Source organism: Antedon bifida, chromosome 3 (assembly GCF_963402885.1).
Source record: "Antedon bifida chromosome 3, ecAntBifi1.1, whole genome shotgun sequence".
Taxonomy (NCBI): domain Eukaryota; kingdom Metazoa; phylum Echinodermata; class Crinoidea; order Comatulida; family Antedonidae; genus Antedon; species Antedon bifida.
The window spans coordinates 13,843,253-13,860,375 of record NC_136228.1 but is presented as its reverse complement, the minus strand read 5'-3'; the positions used below and the strand labels follow the sequence as shown (position 1 = coordinate 13,860,375).

Here is a 17,123-nt window from a genome sequence, read left to right as displayed (position 1 = left end):
GGATTTCTCCCTATAGCATATCCGTCTACGCACGCGCCCACAACCATCATAAATGAGTTATTCAATATTGTGTAGGGGATGATAGTTTTACGTTGTCAATCACTGATCTCGTCTGACAGATTTACAGGCCTACTCTTAATCTCTGTCTAAACTATCAAACTACTTTGACAAAAAGTGTGACGTGCGCGCCCAAATATGGTAGTATTATGTCAAAATATGGTACTGATATGACATCATCGTGTCCATATGGGAACATCACATTTTTTAGTTACATAAAGTTTGATAGTGTAGACAGTGCTTTACAGAAATGCGTGTAAGCTCAAAAAATTAATTTTTACCTTTAGGCCCATTTAGCATTGCAAAAATGATAACAACCAGAATCGTGTTTCGAAAGATTCAAGGCAGAGCGAGTTTTTTTCAACGACTAGAGCTCAGTGGATCTATCGTGCATTGTCAAACTTCAATATCTCTTAATAATAGGCCTAACATGTTAATAATTGTCGCACTTTTTCACCCGATTCCTCAATACAGTTATTGCCGATTTATCTTAAGCGATGACCAACAGACCAACCAACAATGTGTAGGGTCTAGAACTTATCGCAAATAACACCCAGATTCCCAATGAGTGCTGTATACATACTATCTATTTTCGAAGTATCATAGGAATATGTGGAAATACAGGCATCTCATTTACATCACATGTGGTGCATGTATCATGGAAGGTTATGTTAATAGGCTACTAGATAGGTCTACATGTGAAACAGATACGATACTTCGGAAATAGATAGCCTACAATACCGAGCTGTAAATAAAACTCCCATTATCGTATAAGCAAAACCTGTGTCACCTCAGATCTCCCATCCGAATACTATTAGGCCTATGGTAAAGAACTGCGACAATACACTGTAAAAATAGTGTTTAGATCTGAAACATGTATTTTGTAGGCCCTACCCACTTTTTCACACATTTAACATTCTAAACATGTAGTCTCAACACATCAGTGATGTGTTGATTGTTAAACATGTGGAGCAATATAAAGACACGTTTTTAAACGTGTTTAATTTGCTATGTGTGGAGCTCATGTTTTCCCGCCACAGTAAAATCGTATGCACGCACAACGTTAAACACGTACCTAAACATGTTGAACATAATAGTGACATGCTGACTGCTAAACGAGTGGAGGAAAACAACATCTAGCTATAAACACGGTTAAGTTTTAAACACGCTAAACATGTAACTACGTGTTTAAAAGCTCCACACTGTTTTTACAGTGTAAATCATATATCTGCATGCAATGTAACTCGAAATGTTGCCTGTGAAAAAGTAATTAAGAAGTTCGGTCATAACAGATCAACAATTGGCATACTATATTTATAACGGCCAACACAATGATACACAGCGAAATATCCCCTAATCAAATTGTTAAATAATGCCCTGAAAACGGCATGTATGAATAATTTCTTATACACTTTTATTGTAGTTCTATGGGCCTAATTGGTCGGTGCGTTTGTATATTGTAACTAATTGCACAGAAACTGAGGCTTTACGGTATATTATGCATGCAAGTGTTCATTACAACATTTTATTATGGATTATTCAGAGATATAAAACAATATGGAAATATGCAATTAAGATGTTACAACATGTACTTCTGGAGTGATAGTCTGGCTACATTTGACCATTCAGGTGTATTTTTTCTCTGGTGCTACGAGAAAAACCTTCTGAAAAAACGATGAAAACTTGGCTGCAAAAATAAAAAAGGAATAATTTCAGTTGATTATGTCATTTATATATAATATTTACATGTCTATATTAATTATTAAATTTGCGAATACTTTAGACCTAATGCGCATAGTGTTGTTGCTTGGATATATTACCGTACAAACTGTTCAACAATCTCATGCACACACTTAAGATGATCGTACTATTTCATAGGTCGTCCCAAATCTATATAAAGCGCCCTAGCTATTTATCAATAATAACAGGCCTATTACAAGTTGAAAATAAAAGCGATTGAGGGTGGGGGAAGGATATGATGATGTTCACTGGCGAAAAGATCGGAATCGCGATTTGCTGATATAAACAGGTTTTCTAAACGATGATGTATCCTAAGGCTTGGTTCCCACTAGGATGCAACGCAAGGACGTAATTATTATTAAAGCGTGGTTCCCACTAGCGACGCAACGCAAGGACGTAACGCAACGCAAGTGAATTGACCAATCACAAGCGATGGCTTATTCGCTTGTGATTGTTAACTGTCTATAACTTCGCTTGTCATTGGTTAAAACGCTTGCGTTGCGTTTACGTCCTTGCGTTACGTTCTAGTGGGAACCAAGCTTTATTGTTATCGGTCAACTCACTTACGTTGCGTTACGTCTTTGTGTTGCGTCTCTAGTGGGAACCAAGATTTAAGGTTGGTTATCCAGTTGGACGTAACGCAACGACATAAGCACAACGCAACGATGTATGCGCAGCGAAATGACGTAGACACAACATAATTGTTTGAAAAATCACAAGAAGCGACGGTTTGGATGAACCATCGCGTCGTGATTGGTCAAATTTATCTTTCTTTGCGTCCAAAACCAAACTTTAAATATGTCATTCGAATCTGGGAAGAGTGAAATTACATTAATTTCACACTTCCCTGTTCGAATTAACTTACCAACACATAATTCCATACATCTAGGTAATCTTGGTGGTTTTATGAGTAGAAAGTAGACAGGTACACCGGTACATGTTATAGCTATACCTATGGCGGTGTCTATTGGAGCATTAATGGCACCAAGAACAACCAATATAAAGCAGGATATTACAAACACTATTGGTAGAGCAATGTTTACCTGAAAATGTATGATAAATGAATGTAGGCTATTATCATCAGGCATTTACTTCAAACAATGAACAGGATGTAAAATACATTTGTTGTATTCGATTGGGAACTTTCCTAGTCAAAATAAAAATTAGTTGAGTACTTTTGTATTCTCAAATGGTAAATTGTAAACGTCAGCGTTCAAAATACTCCGTTGAAACGGAACAAAAAAACTGTACTCAACGGTAAATTCCCAACCGAATACAACAATTATTACCTATAATATTTTCGTTCCAGATAAATACGAAAGCCTATTTGTGTCATCAAAATAAGTAGTAAGGTGGAAATTTCGACATATGAATTCGATGTTAAAACGTTCTTTTCAAGTGAAAAGAATAATTCAATAAAGTATGTCGACATTTTTACTGACAGGCCTAAAACGAGTCTTACTTTGTATGGTTTTTCCATTTCTGGTCGTTTCCATCTAAGATATAACAACCCCAACACAGACATGCCAGCAGCGGTCCAGGTCACAAAGTTAAAGTAGTTTATTAACTGGAAAACGTCTTTGACAAACACGTACACTAACGACAGCAAGCTCTGAAATTAACACAAACGTGCATCCGTTTAGGCCTAGTTATTTATATCGGGATAAGTTGGCTTCTTGGGCACAGTCATCATCGCTAACCTCGGTGAGTAAGAATCAACTTACCCGGGTATACCCTAGCCTGAAAGTCCCTATAGGGACATAATAAGATAAGACGCAAGAGAACTTTTTGGGAGGCCTACCTTACTTAGACGTCGTATTTCCAAATATACATTGTTCAAACGTACGTATCCATCATATTAGTCACTGTTCTTAAATTTATTACGCGATGGAGAGCGCATCTAAGCATAATAAACGTGAAGACTTATTGAGTTGATTGAAGCAGCCTACCACAAAAAACAACGCCGGCAGAGGTGTCTTGTACCGTACGTTGATCATTGCTATCAGTTTAGGTAAAATACCATCACGTGCACCGGCAAAGAATAATCTGTCAGAAAAAGAAAAGCATTTTCTACTTGTAAGATGACTTTAAGTTCCTTCATGTGTTCAAGAATAAAGGTAGGCTTTATAGGAGACTGTACAATATTATTCTCAACCATGAGCAATAAAACATTGACTTACCTAGAGGAGGTCAGAAGCGTCCCATTGATTGACCCTAACGTTGACAAGGCAACAGCTATCGGCATAATCAGAGCAAACTTTCCCAGCACTTTGATACCAAAAGTCTAAGAAAGCATACACATTGTTATATAATTATACCATATACTTGGCAAGAGTTTAAACAAAATCTGAAGGTGAGTTTCTTACCACAGCAACGGCATTTGACTGTATTAATTCTTCTGGCGTCAAAACTGCAAAATACGCTACATTTGCAAGTACGTAGATTCCTGTTACTATTGACACAGATATTATAATGGCACGTGGTAGATTTCTAGAAATAAAAACATTAGAAATGTAAATAAACATGTTATAACATTTTGATCCGATTGGTTTGGATGAAATTATTATTCGCATGAGCCGTTGAACGGGAATCCACCAAAACAATGGAATCGCGCAAGGGGAAAGATCACGTCATTACGTTTCCAGTCAAACCTGTGGACAATTTCTAACGTAGTTTATATTAGTAGTGACCTACCTTGGAGCATCTTTAATTTCTTCTACAATGAAATTTAAACTGTACCAACCAGCGTACGAGAAGAGCCCAGAATAGAGAGCACCACCAAGTCCAATCAGATTGGTTCCTTCAAAAGCATTCTCAAAGTTTTGTGTGTTACCTAGAAGCAAAGCAACATCTTTGTCTACTGTCTAGAATATAATTCTAAATTATCTTCCCACTATTTTAATTAGGCTCCACCTCACCAATTTTGGCTAAAATAAGTCAAGCTTCGATTCATTTAAGGATATATTGTCTGATATTTTGTATGAATATGCCATTTTTATGTCACACAATAGTTATTCACTTTGACCAAAAATTAGATTATAAAAAAAATATTTACCGTAAAAAACTGTAATATAAAGGAAAAAATAGTAAAATTGACTGGATTTTTAACCGTTTATTTTGTCATTTTATAAGTGAAAAGTGGGGTTTTTCTACGAAAGTGATTAACTTTATTAAAACTACACAACCATGGCCTATTCAATATCTGATTTTATTAATCTTAATATTTCATGTTTTTGGGGACAATACATCTTTAACCATTTTTAAACCCCGCCTCTGCTTCAAATATTGTACCACCACTAAAAAATTAACCATACATTCTAAATTTTACTGTCATAGTCATTTACCCGGATAAGTTTGTTTCATGGTAACATTTATCGCTAACTTTGGTGGGTAAGAAACCAACCTATACCAGGGTAAATATTATCTAAGCCTAGCTACAGTACGGTAGTCCATATATCATTTATCTATGACCCCTTCACGTTTTGTTGAACGTCAACATGGATTCATAAACATTAAGCGATACCTTTTGCCATTTCTACAATTCCCATTATAATAATGAGAGCCAGAGCCGACACTTTGACGACGGTTAGTACATCTTGTACACGAGCGGCCAATCTAACACTACGGCAGTTAATATACGTCGTTAAAGCTGTAAAACAAAGTTCAATAAGAATAATTAGGATCATATATTTTCCATCTACAATCACACACTTGCTTATGTTACAATTGATATTTAAAATACCAGAAAAAACACAAAATTAAGGTCTGCGTGAATCATTTTGTTTTTAACTTTTTTTTTGTGGAAAAATAGACTAACCGAATATTTTGATTTTGTATTTTGTTTGATATATTTATTATAAATGTTATTATTATTTTATCAATTATCATATTTCTATACAATATACGTTGTTTAATTATACTATAAATGCTGTATATGTTATTCTTCATACTGTTTTACATGCCAAAAGAGAAGTTATAATATATTACCATTTAAACGGTTTTATAGGCTACAAATTATACATATTTATTGCATAATTATTGATATTTACACTCACAATAGAACTAGAAGTTCAATTATCATGTAGGCCTACCGATAACATGTTTCGTACACAATCTAAACTGTTTTATTACACATATTTGTTCAACCTTCTCTAGTCAGTTCTGGTCTAAACTAGCCGAGGCAGGGTCAAAGTTCTTTCGATTCAAAATTTATCTATTACCAATATTTAATATATTTGTTTGATTAACAAACATTAACGCTGTGAAGGTTTTCTTTCTTCACAAACCGAATAACATTAAATAATGTTAGTTAATGTATTTCTCTTTTAAATTCTATCGGGAAAATTTGTTATCGGGCAATTAATATAAGTAGAAAGTCTACGTTAAACCGTCAAATTGTGTTACACAGTATAAAGGTCGTTATTTGCGACTTGATCATCAACGGCAAATTAATATTTTATACTAGCAAAGATAAGCATATTAGCTACTTGTGTATCAGGTGAAACGCACGTAGTGTTAGGTGTGAATAAGTCGATACGAATACATCCGTTTCGCAAAAAGTCAGTGCACATACTTACAAACACATACGATTGCCAGAATCTGTGTACATCCAGTGAGGTCAACGTCAGTACAATTCATCGCTACCAGAGCTGGTTCCAGTATGTACTGTCCAAAAATGATACCAAGAGCAGCGAACGTGACTGGTAATAGAATGACAAGAGCCAGCCATACGTATAGAAACGCAATACATTCCCCGAAAGCTTCACGTATATACGCGTACATGCCACCAGATTTGGGAATCGCTAGTCCCAATTCGGCAAAACACAACGCACCAAGCATGGAGAAAAAACCTGAAAACGTCCATATTATAAGAGACCCTCCTACCGACCCAATGTTTAATATAACCCCTTTAGGGGACACAAAAATACCGGAGCCGATGACACAACCAACGTTTATTGTGACTCCACTAAAAAGTCCAATTGTTGGTTCCAAGCGCATCGCATCGTCCTGATCTTGTTTTACTCCTGTCCCGTTTGACGTCGGTAGCATTTTGTTCAATGCGGCACCGTCACCAATAGGTCTATACTCAGAAGATGCCATTTTGATGGTTGTTCTCACCAGATGGTGGCTACTAGCATGTGGCTCCCACGAGTAGTAACAGCGACAACGAACAATGGCAAAGGTCTATTAACACACATTGATAACGAAAGGGGTAGGTTCAATATTTGTACAATAGCTTGGGTGCAGTACAAATTTTGCGGGAAAAAAGTATAGGAAATTTTTGTTGGGGTTTTTCTGATAGAGTATACCATATAGAATGTCAGAAAAAAAATCCCCATCCCAGGGTCTTGGGGAAAATTGTTTACGGAACTTTTAAATTTTGGCCTATACAACACACACAAATTCCTATTAACACACACAAATACCTATATTTGTTTTTGTTACTTGCAGTTGTGTTTTAATGATTAAAATTAGTAGAGGCTTACTTTAATAACTACTTCTCATAGTAGTTGATGAATCAAGTCGATACGATGACATCATCATGCCAGAATCCAATATGGCGTCCAATTTGGCGGAAAAAACAGGGTATTGCTAACTTCCCGCAAACCCCCCAAACCTCCAAAAAACATAGCAAACCCCACCGAACCAACATAAAAGTGATTGAATCATGTAGTGTACAACCCACTGGGTATATCCATGTAAAAAAAAAAATTAAATTTCTACTGTTAACTACTTATTTTTGGGGTAAAACATACTTTTTTGGTCAAAAATGATTGCTAAACCCTGCAAACCTCCAAAAAAATATAGCAAACCCCACCGAACCAACATAATAAAAGTGATTGAATCATGTAGTTTACGACCGACTGGGTATATCCATGTAAAAAAAAATTTAATTTATACTGTTAACTACTTATTTTTGGGGTAAAACATCATTTTTTGGTAAAAAATGATTGCTGATTTTTAATCAAAAAATGATTTTTATCCCCAAAATAAGTAGTTAACAGTAGAAATTTAATTTTTTATATACCCATTGGGTCGTACACTCCATGATTCAATCACTTTTATGTTGGTTCGGTGGGATTTGCTATGTTTTTTTGGAGGTTTGCGGGGTTTTTAGCAATACCCTGTTTTTCCCGCCAAATTGGACGCCATATTGGATTCAGGCATGATGGTGTCATCGTATCGACTTGATTCATCAACTACTATGAGAAGTAGTTATTAAAGTAAGTCTCTACTAATTTTAATCATTAAAACACAACTGCAAGTAACAAAAACCGTTAATTGATTTTCCCTATCCCCGGGCCTATCCCCTATATATAGGTATTTGTGTGTGTTAATAGGAATTTGTGTGTGTTATATAGGCCAAAATTTAAGTGCCGTAAAAAATTTTCCCAAAGACAAGACCCTGGGATGGGGATTTTTTTTCTGACATTCTATATGGTATACTCTATCAGAAAAACTAAAAAAAATTTTCCTATACTTTTTTCCCGCAAATGTGTATATTAACTGTTCTGCACCCAGGCTACAAGTTTAAGAGCTGAAAACATACGCCGGGATCATAGAAATTATTATGTTGTAATACCTTATTATCTAAAAAATATGTTATTATTCTTATTGACCATTAGTCTTTCCAAAATAGTTTCTTACAAAGTATTAACTGGAAATGCGCTTGCATGCAACATTGGAAAGCAGTTTACTGTATTAATCATATAATATAAAGTTGATTAAAAGTAAAATATGACAAACAAAAGAACGTCTTCTTCGGTTTTTTTCTTTTGCAATATTCGTTAAAATTGTATTCTGTACTATTGATTTCTCTATAGCCACGGATTAAATGTATTCGATTCCTGCATGAAATGTACGCAATGCTATACGCTGTACGATGTGATGACGTCACATGTAGGAGTCGACTTTGTAAAGGAAATGTTCGTTTGATTGAAGTATGAAATTAAGATTGTTATCTATTGACGAAGTGATAACGGTATTTTACATACAATGGGCCTACGTGTGTATATCTATATAATATTTACATAGGGCAATATTTATTAAGCTACTTACGTACACAATAACAAAGACTATACTGTCAACCTACCTTGCTTTGTGTGTAACACGAGACAAATGATAAAATGCGTTTACTATTATAGAGTGAGGAGATTAATTAATATTACTAAAATAACACATTAATACAATAAATACAAAATATAGGAAATTATAGTGTACCTGTATTTATTTATTTCACAATATGTACAAATAAAATGAAAAAAAAAAGGATATTTTTATAGCATCATCTTTGGACAATTTGCTGTTAATAATTTACATTTAAAAACTTTTATAAACGTTTATAAAAGTGATCAGTTAGAATATTTAAAGATGTATTGTCCCCAAAAACATGAACAATGACGATTAATAAAAAATCAGACTTTAAATAGGCCATTTTGCAATTTGAATAAAGTTATTCAGTTCTGTAAAAAAAAAAATAATTTAGGGGGACAATATATCTTTAAACACTATTCATCATTAACAAACATGGTCTACTTTCTCAACCTTTTCTTTGTTTGTACTGTAAATCAGTGGATATCAGCACGGTTAACCCTGCTGATTTCTATGTAAATTAGTCCCTTCTATCCGTAAGGTCATGCTGATAGTCAATAGTTAGTATAGTGACTATCGGCATGGTCAACAGTGTATCAAATTATTTGTTATTGGCATGGTGAACCGGGCATCTATAAAACTTGTTTTTAATGTTGAGACCACCGTGCTTACAGAAAACTTTTCACGGGAAGCACTGTCAACAATGACGATAACAAAATAGAAAATAACATGCAGAGTTGACTGTGCCGATAGTCACTTTGGTTTAGGTTGGTGTCCAGAGACACAACATAAAGTAAAATGATTTTCAGGTGAAAAAGTTACTTGATTTGAATACATCTTCTGCCGATTTGAACTTCAGTACTTCACGTTCAAAAGCTTTCAACTGATGCAACGTTTCAATGTGAACTTTTTTGCGGCTTCTTACCACTTTCTTCTCATCAATCAGTTTCTTTGTTAAATAATGTAACCATAACACATTACTGTATGGGTTGAATTGATCCCATTTATTACTGCAAACAAAATAAATAATTAGCATCATCAAAAGACTATATAACCTAAATATTTTAGTAATTTTTCAACATGTAGATTTTAGGATACACATATTTTACTTACTTATTGTGATCACGCATAAGTCTATAAATATCAAACTGATAATCGCCTTCCCCCTCAAATATACTCTCATCAGTGGAAAGGTCGAAAAACAACGTACAATCATCTGTGCGAAATGAAAACATTGAATGAATAGTGTATGAGTACCAACTAATGAGGACCTGTTCAAGTTTGTATGTGAATGGACAGATTTTAAAAGGTAACAAGAGGAAAAAATGCATTTTTCCTAAGGGCATATTTATAGTGGGTGTCCCTTATCCGTGTTTCATAAATACTGGAGTATACAAATAATGGATGTTTATGAGTTGGATGGTGAGAATATTTCATGAGTTGAAAAATTGACTGCTCTATTTATTTTTAACAAGGCACTAATACTAGCCCAGTTGAAAATAGCAGTCAATTTTATTTTATAATTTATATCTATAAATATATTATATTTATATTTTACAAATAAAAGCTAAACATGCATTAGAGCCGTTTATTATCACCATTAGATATCACTTTTCCATGAAATAGGGCGCATTCCAAATGACACGTGATGCGTAATTGACCAATCAAATTGCATTAATACAATCAGGTAATAATACTACTAAAGTAGAACCCCTCCTTTGGCACACCTCTACTAGGATGGAACTTAAGGAAATTTATGTTTTAACACTACGGGCAATGTTTATTATGGGAACACTTTTGTACAAGACAGATTTTGATAGTCAATTCATGAAGAAAACAGTACAGCTCTGACAGAAGGCCAATTATAATTACATAGACGAGCGGTAATGGTAAGCGGAAAACCGTGTAGTATGTCCAACGTACAATCTGTATCTCTCTTGAGTGGAAAGGGCCCGTTCGCTCCGTGTTCTGTGTAAATGGTCATAAGGAATAACATAGATTCTTTATTTTTATTACCGTTACCGCTCGTCTGTGTAAATTGGACTCAAGTGTCCCCTGAATAGGGGTGTCCCAAACAAGTGGTTATACTGTAATCGTTATTTCTTTACCTTTATGTAACCTTGACAGTGTGAAATCTATAATGGACACATGAAGCCTGTGCCCGGGCAAGGTAGTCTCCCGTTCATCATCCTCACGTTTTTTTACAAGTACGTTTCCCCAGTGGAGATCACGATGCTCAAATTGTAATGCCTTCTCGGCTACTGCAAGTGCCTCTATAGTTTGCTGTAGGACGCATTTCTTTTCCAATACATTCTCAAACTATCAAAAAAAGCAAACACTCATTAAGTTCTGAAGATTTATAAATGAAAAAACTTATAAAGCAGTGACAGTGAGTAAAGCCCTGTCTACACTATCAAACTTTATGTTACCAAAAAATGTGATATGCCCATATATGGACATGATGGCATCATATCACTACCTTATTTGGGAACATCACACCTTTCTTTGTCAAACTCTTTTGATAGTGTAGACAGGGCTTTAGGAATAAAGGAAAAGAAGAAACTGGAAGGTGTGGACAGGAAAATTCTGCAATACTTTCTAAAACTACACATAATCTGAAAAGAAGGATATAAGAGTTCATGCATATTCAATTATAACTTTATTTTAATCTATTTTGCTCATGGAAAATTAATTAATGTTGTTGAATGTTAGTGCAATAAACTTAACTACAAGACCGACCATTAACTTCTATTATCAAATCTTAGTGCAATATAATAATATACTGTACTAAAAATAAATAATGACAATAAATGTAAACATCTTATCTATTAAATGAGTTTAATTCTTGTATACTCATTTCAATAATTAATTTTTGTTCATAAAATTTATGAAAACAAAATTATTATTAATAGTTTTATCATGCAGTTTGTTTACAGTATGTTATGTTCATTCTGAAATTGGGCCAATAACATATCTACTCTGGACTCTCCACAGCACTCAACTTTCATAATTTGTTTAATGTTTTATCAAAAGGAATAAAGTTAAATTATACAGTACTATAAACAGACCTCCCAACTTGGAAAAATGAAATATTTTTGTTAATGAAATTACTGTATATACAAACTATAGAGGGCGCTAACATATTTTGAAAAATACATAAAACCATATAGGGCACTATTTAAAATTTAAAGGTACTGGTATTTATAATAGTATGGGTATGTCAGACCAGTCAAAGGCGGAAAGTACAATGCCAGCTCATTATTTTGTTAAAACAAAAAAACAATACATGAATTTATTACAAATCCATCTTGCAGACCTATATTTAGTATATTTTCTATTTTTCTATTAAGACAAATTAGAAATACAGTAGTAGTACTGCATCGGGATATTTTTTTGTTTATCCAAAATATCGGAAGGAAATTGCATTTTATCGGGAGATGACTAAAAATATCGGGAGAATCCTGGCCCTTATCGGGAGTGTTGGGAGGTCTGTATAAATAGCAACTGATAGCGACTGATGTTACATGTACAATTTTTTCTGTAAGAATGATATTTTTTGTAGAATTTTGTCTGTTTATAACAACTGTGTTTGTCAAAATCCTGAATTAGATATCTTTTATTGTACCTTTTCCAAGTTCAAATATATTGTCCATGAATTAGTTAACACTGTTGCCAATCTATAGATTAGATTAACTTTTAGGCTTTTCTTTTTGCTATCTTAATGTGTGTTTTTATTTATATTTTCATCCTGTAATTGGTGTATACACTGTTGGATATGTTTGCTTACCTTAAATGCTTCTAAATCATTGCCTCCGTTTGCAAACATAAACACAATGAATAACTGTGAGTCTGTGTAAGAGTCTGGTCGATCATTTTCGGAACCCTTCTTTTCATCAAACGCATCCCATTCCCTAAGGAGCTCCGGAAGGAACTGACCACGGCAACAATGAATGCCTTTTACCTCAATAAAATGGTCAGTTTGGCCGTTAGTATTTTGTTCACGTAAGGAACTCAATTCTCTGTTAAAAAACAATTAAAATGGTAATTTATCAACTTTTTAAATGTTAAATAATTAATGTTAACTAAAGAAAAAAACATTAGAACCTATTAACTAACTAATTACTATTAACAGGACACCTCCGGGACCCAAGTTACATATCTTTATTGGCAAAATGTAAAATAATAATAATTAATTGCTTATAACTTTTTTGACGAAAAGACCAAATTAAAAGGCTTACACTTTATAACATTTTTGGAAATAAAGTTACCTATATAATATATAAAATAAGCAGATTGTGATGTTATGTTACATACTTTGAAATAACAATTTCAGGTAAAATTTCTTCAAATGTCTTCTGTTTTTCATCATTCACAATTAATTCACTTTCGATGGGAATAATCTGTAAAAAAAAAACCAATTTTGTTCACAAAGAAGACAATGTATAAGGGACTAGCATTGACACACAATGGGAGCACACAGAAAACAGTGTTTAAATAAGAATGTATGTTCTTAGAATCAATCAAAATAACATTTATTTCCTTGATTCATAGACAAACATATATAATTTCATACAATATACAAATTGAAGGTGGCATGCACTGATTTCAAAAGGCAGCACTTGTGGTGAAAGTGCCAACAGAAAATATAATTCTCAAAAATACAATTTATAAACAATTATAGCATTTCAGTACTAAAAAAAAAACTACAAATAAATAAACTGAAATTAAACTACTGTTTTATTTCATCTTTAAACATAGTTAAATAAATAATCTTTTAAATTAGAAACAAAAATGGGAGTGAATTCTATAACTTCGGGCCAGTAAATCTAACGTTATTGAAATGAGGTCTTTTTGTGTTTAGGAATATGAAGTTTTATTACAAATTCTGGTACCATAATTATGAAAATTGCTATTACAGTATAAGAAAATAAGCATAATGTGAATTACTAATATTAAATTATTGATGTAGGTTCAATTAAAAAAACCCCATACCTTAACTGCCAGCATTTCTCCATTTCTTTCTATTCGGAAAACTTCACCATAAACCCCTTCACCTATTTTGCGACAGTTTGATAATTCCTTTTTTGTAAAGAAACTTGAGAATGGTTGAGTTTCTGATTGGCCGCAGTGAAGAAGAACTTTCTCCATGAATGATACAATCTTGCCATCATTACTTCTAAATGGTGATAATGATTTCTGAAGGATTAAATAAAAGATACAGTAATAATAATAATACAAATACCAGAGTTTGAAGATGTATTGCCCCAAAAAACATGAAAAAGGAAGGAATCAAATCATACTTTAAATAGGTCATTTTGCAGTTTTAAAAAAGTTATTTACTTCTGTAAAAAATAATAATAATAATAATAATGTTTTCACTTACAAAATGACAAAATAAATGATCAAATTCAACCAAAACCCAAGTTGACTATTTTTTTCATTTAAATTACAGTTTTTTCAGGTAAATAATTGTTTTTTCCGATCCAATTTTTGGTTAATTAAAATGGGATATTCAACAAAAAATGTTTAAAGAATTATATTTTCAGGGGGATAATACATCTTTAAGCAGATATTACCAAACATCTGTCATAAGTATTACTACAATAATTAAAAAGCTGAATTAAATATGCTTACTACTGGACTTAAGTATCCAGGAATAAAACCACTGATGTTGTCAACGTCATTTTCATGGATGCTAGCATCACACTGTGACAGGCGCACTTTAGGGCTACTTGAAGTTGGAGTTATATCTAGTTTTAGTCTTGACAATAACACCTCACACGGGCTACATTGTTCGTCCAAATTTAAAACTGGTACATTCCTATGAAATATTGAAACACGTCTACCATTCTTTTTAATATTTTTCTTCTTAGAAGATATTTCTTTATCCTTCATTGGTTTTTGTCTTAATTTTTTGGCTGCCAACTTTTTGTAATGTTCTGCTTCTTCATCTATTTTACTACTTTGTATTGTTTTGGTTTTTTTTCCAGTGTATACATTTTCTTTATCCTTTGCAGTTTCTTTATTATTTCTATCCACTGTCTTTGTGCTCTGGATTCTCACACTTTTCTGAAGTAAATAAAAGATATTATCATTATTTTGCGTGCACCCAAAATGGGTGAAAACTATCAAAGTACAGTACTATCAAATATAGATATTTCTATAATAGGTGTTGAAACCATGAACAAAAATCCTGTTTTATGCTAAAAAAAAGTCATTACAGACGTTCCAAATTGATATACTCCATTGTGTTCTGTTTCACAATAACCCTGTATTTAAAATGCATGTACATCGCGCAGTCCCAGAAACAACATGCGGCTGGAAAATCAGTCTAGCATACTTGTTGTGGACAGCCTGTTCTGATTGCGGATTTTAATAGCATGACGGACATCTTTGGGGAGAAAAAAAAACAGGGCCTCCTCCTTCCTTTTTTTTCAAAAAGGCAGGACGCTAAAGATGTTCTTTTTTTATTTTGCCTTAAACATTATGTGTCCATATGTGTATTTATATGCAGTTATAAACGTGATTCATTTATTCACCAGTTGAAAATTATTTCCAATTATATTATAAGCATTCTTTAGTATGGGAATTTGTTATGAATTAATTGATCACTTAAGTATGAGTTAAATTAACGATTGAAAATCTTAACTGAACCTTTGTTCCTCCTACCTTAAATGTATGTGTTTTCATTTTTGATTCAGGTGTCTCCGGGACCAGAACTGGACATGAAGTTTGCCTACTTTCTTCCAACTCTGTCCAGAATAAATTTTGGAGTTCTTTAACCTCCTGAAGCGTATTTGATACATCTTTCATAACAGAAACGTCGCTCTTATTTCTAAGTAAACAAAGTTTGAAATGATTTTGAGACGACAGCGTTTGAATAAAATGTTGTTTGAACATTTATCCTCCAGATTGATGACGTTAAATATATTTTTACAGAAGTATGAACATTGAATCCTTGTTATTCTTACTGTACAGCAAGCATTCATTCAAATTAAACTTTTCAGTGAATTACTGTATACTAATAATATATTTTAATTAAGCCAATATCTTTGCAGTAAATATTTTAGATTTGTAACTTTAAATGTAAATAGGGGAATAACCTGCGAATTGCGCACAGGTGAAGACGACACATACAACAACTTTCTACTCCCAAAGGGTCCCTTCATGTCAAGTGATGCCACCAAACGGCACCCATTCGTCTGTCCACAATAACTTACCACAATCATAACTTACCTTTCTTCTAATTGTGCAGAATCATTACTTTGGTCAGACTCTGAGAATGCATTTGTGGATAATGTTGATACTTTCGAAGAAGCTTTTGGTTCTGGTGAAACCCACCAATTATCAGACACGATAGTTTTCTGACTTCTCTTGCCATAAGTCTTTACAACTTTCTTTTTTTGTAGTGCCATTTTTCACATCCATTAATGATACACAGGCCAGGTACGGTAGGCTTATAATTTAATTTAGAAATTAGTATATTATTATTTAGATATTTTAAAACAAGTAAAATTAGTAATTTAGTATTATAAGTATAGTAATAGGCCCCTAGTAGGCCTAGCCCTAGAAACCATTTTAAATATGTATTAACTATTATATATGATGAGTCTGACAACTACTAATTAATAAACCAAAGCAAAATTAGCATGCATAATAGGCCTGGCCCTTGCTAGCAGTACTGTATCAGTAGAGGGCCTAAAACAAAACGGAGTATGCTAGCCTAAGAGGCCTAGCTTCTACTCTACTAATAACTAGGCCTAGATAGATAGGTTAGGCATAGATCCTAAGCCAGGCCCTCCAGGCCAGGGATGCTTGTGTCGGGTGCGGCTCCCTAATCTAAATAGTAGCTAGCCTCAATAGGCCTATATATAGGCCTAGGCTATCTAGTCTAGATTTTTAGTAAATAGTAGGCTAGTTAGGCCTAACGTACGCGTAGGCCTACTACCTACATATTCGGTCTGCATGCAAAACGATGAAATCCGCCGGTCGGCCTAGGTTGACCTTTGAAACAACGATATAATGTGTATAAATACTTTTTAAAACAACTCACCACACCACGAGTCCTTCGGCCTTCTTTCAAAATGTTTTTAAATACAATGTTTTTAATCAACTTTCAATGCGGTTACCTGATTGGACAGATTGCTCTCGCTATAATGTCAGCATGGTCGATTGGTGGCAGCAACACTAATTTTTGTGTCCTCACAAGGCATTTTTAGAATTGACATTTTCTA

The 17,123-nt window shown here is 33.6% G+C and overlaps 2 protein-coding genes across 3 annotated transcripts; both read right to left on the bottom strand.

The window, feature by feature from the left end:
* Positions 1-1,551: 1,551 nt before the first annotated feature.
* On the bottom strand, positions 1,552-6,795 carry LOC144837148 (Y+L amino acid transporter 2-like). Its single transcript, XM_078692161.1, has 9 exons — positions 6,375-6,795; positions 5,321-5,446; positions 4,492-4,630; positions 4,164-4,287; positions 3,978-4,081; positions 3,747-3,843; positions 3,260-3,409; positions 2,663-2,840; positions 1,552-1,744 (listed from the first exon to the last, which is right to left on the bottom strand). The coding sequence occupies exons 1-9, from the start codon at positions 6,793-6,795 to the stop codon at positions 1,683-1,685; spliced, it is 1,401 nt and encodes a 466-aa protein (XP_078548287.1). The 3' UTR covers positions 1,552-1,682.
* A 2,229-nt stretch (positions 6,796-9,024) lies between these two features.
* LOC144837211 (serine/threonine-protein kinase haspin-like) lies at positions 9,025-17,021 on the bottom strand. 2 transcript variants are annotated; one of them, XM_078692226.1, is made up of 10 exons: positions 16,943-17,021; positions 16,126-16,345; positions 15,559-15,724; positions 14,524-14,958; positions 13,882-14,085; positions 13,204-13,289; positions 12,677-12,908; positions 10,998-11,208; positions 10,003-10,105; positions 9,025-9,899 (listed from the first exon to the last, which is right to left on the bottom strand). In XM_078692226.1, exons 2-10 carry the CDS (start codon positions 16,302-16,304, stop codon positions 9,695-9,697), a joined length of 1,821 nt encoding a protein of 606 aa, XP_078548352.1. In that variant the 5' UTR covers positions 16,305-16,345; positions 16,943-17,021; the 3' UTR covers positions 9,025-9,694. The 2 variants fall into 2 exon arrangements, with proteins under 2 accessions (XP_078548352.1, XP_078548353.1); XM_078692227.1 differs by lacking the exon at positions 16,943-17,021 and adding an exon at positions 16,842-16,938.
* Between the last annotated feature and the right edge of the window lie 102 nt (positions 17,022-17,123).

Coding starts and splice junctions, on each gene's coding strand:
- LOC144837148 (XM_078692161.1), bottom strand. CDS start 6,795: ATGCGCTTGGAACCAACAATTGGACTTTTTAGTGGAGTCACAATAAAC. Junction 4,631..5,320: donor AATTGTAGAAATGGCAAAAG/GTATCGCTTAAT, acceptor CTTTGCTTCTAG/GTAACACACAAAACTTTGAG. Junction 4,082..4,163: donor AGTCAAATGCCGTTGCTGTG/GTAAGAAACTCA, acceptor ATGCTTTCTTAG/ACTTTTGGTATCAAAGTGCT.
- LOC144837211 (XM_078692226.1), bottom strand. CDS start 16,304: ATGGCACTACAAAAAAAGAAAGTTGTAAAGACTTATGGCAAGAGAAGT. Junction 15,725..16,125: donor TCTGCACAATTAGAAGAAAG/GTAAGTTATGAT, acceptor TTGTTTACTTAG/AAATAAGAGCGACGTTTCTG. Junction 10,106..10,997: donor ACTGTCAAGGTTACATAAAG/GTAAAGAAATAA, acceptor CATTTCGCACAG/ATGATTGTACGTTGTTTTTC.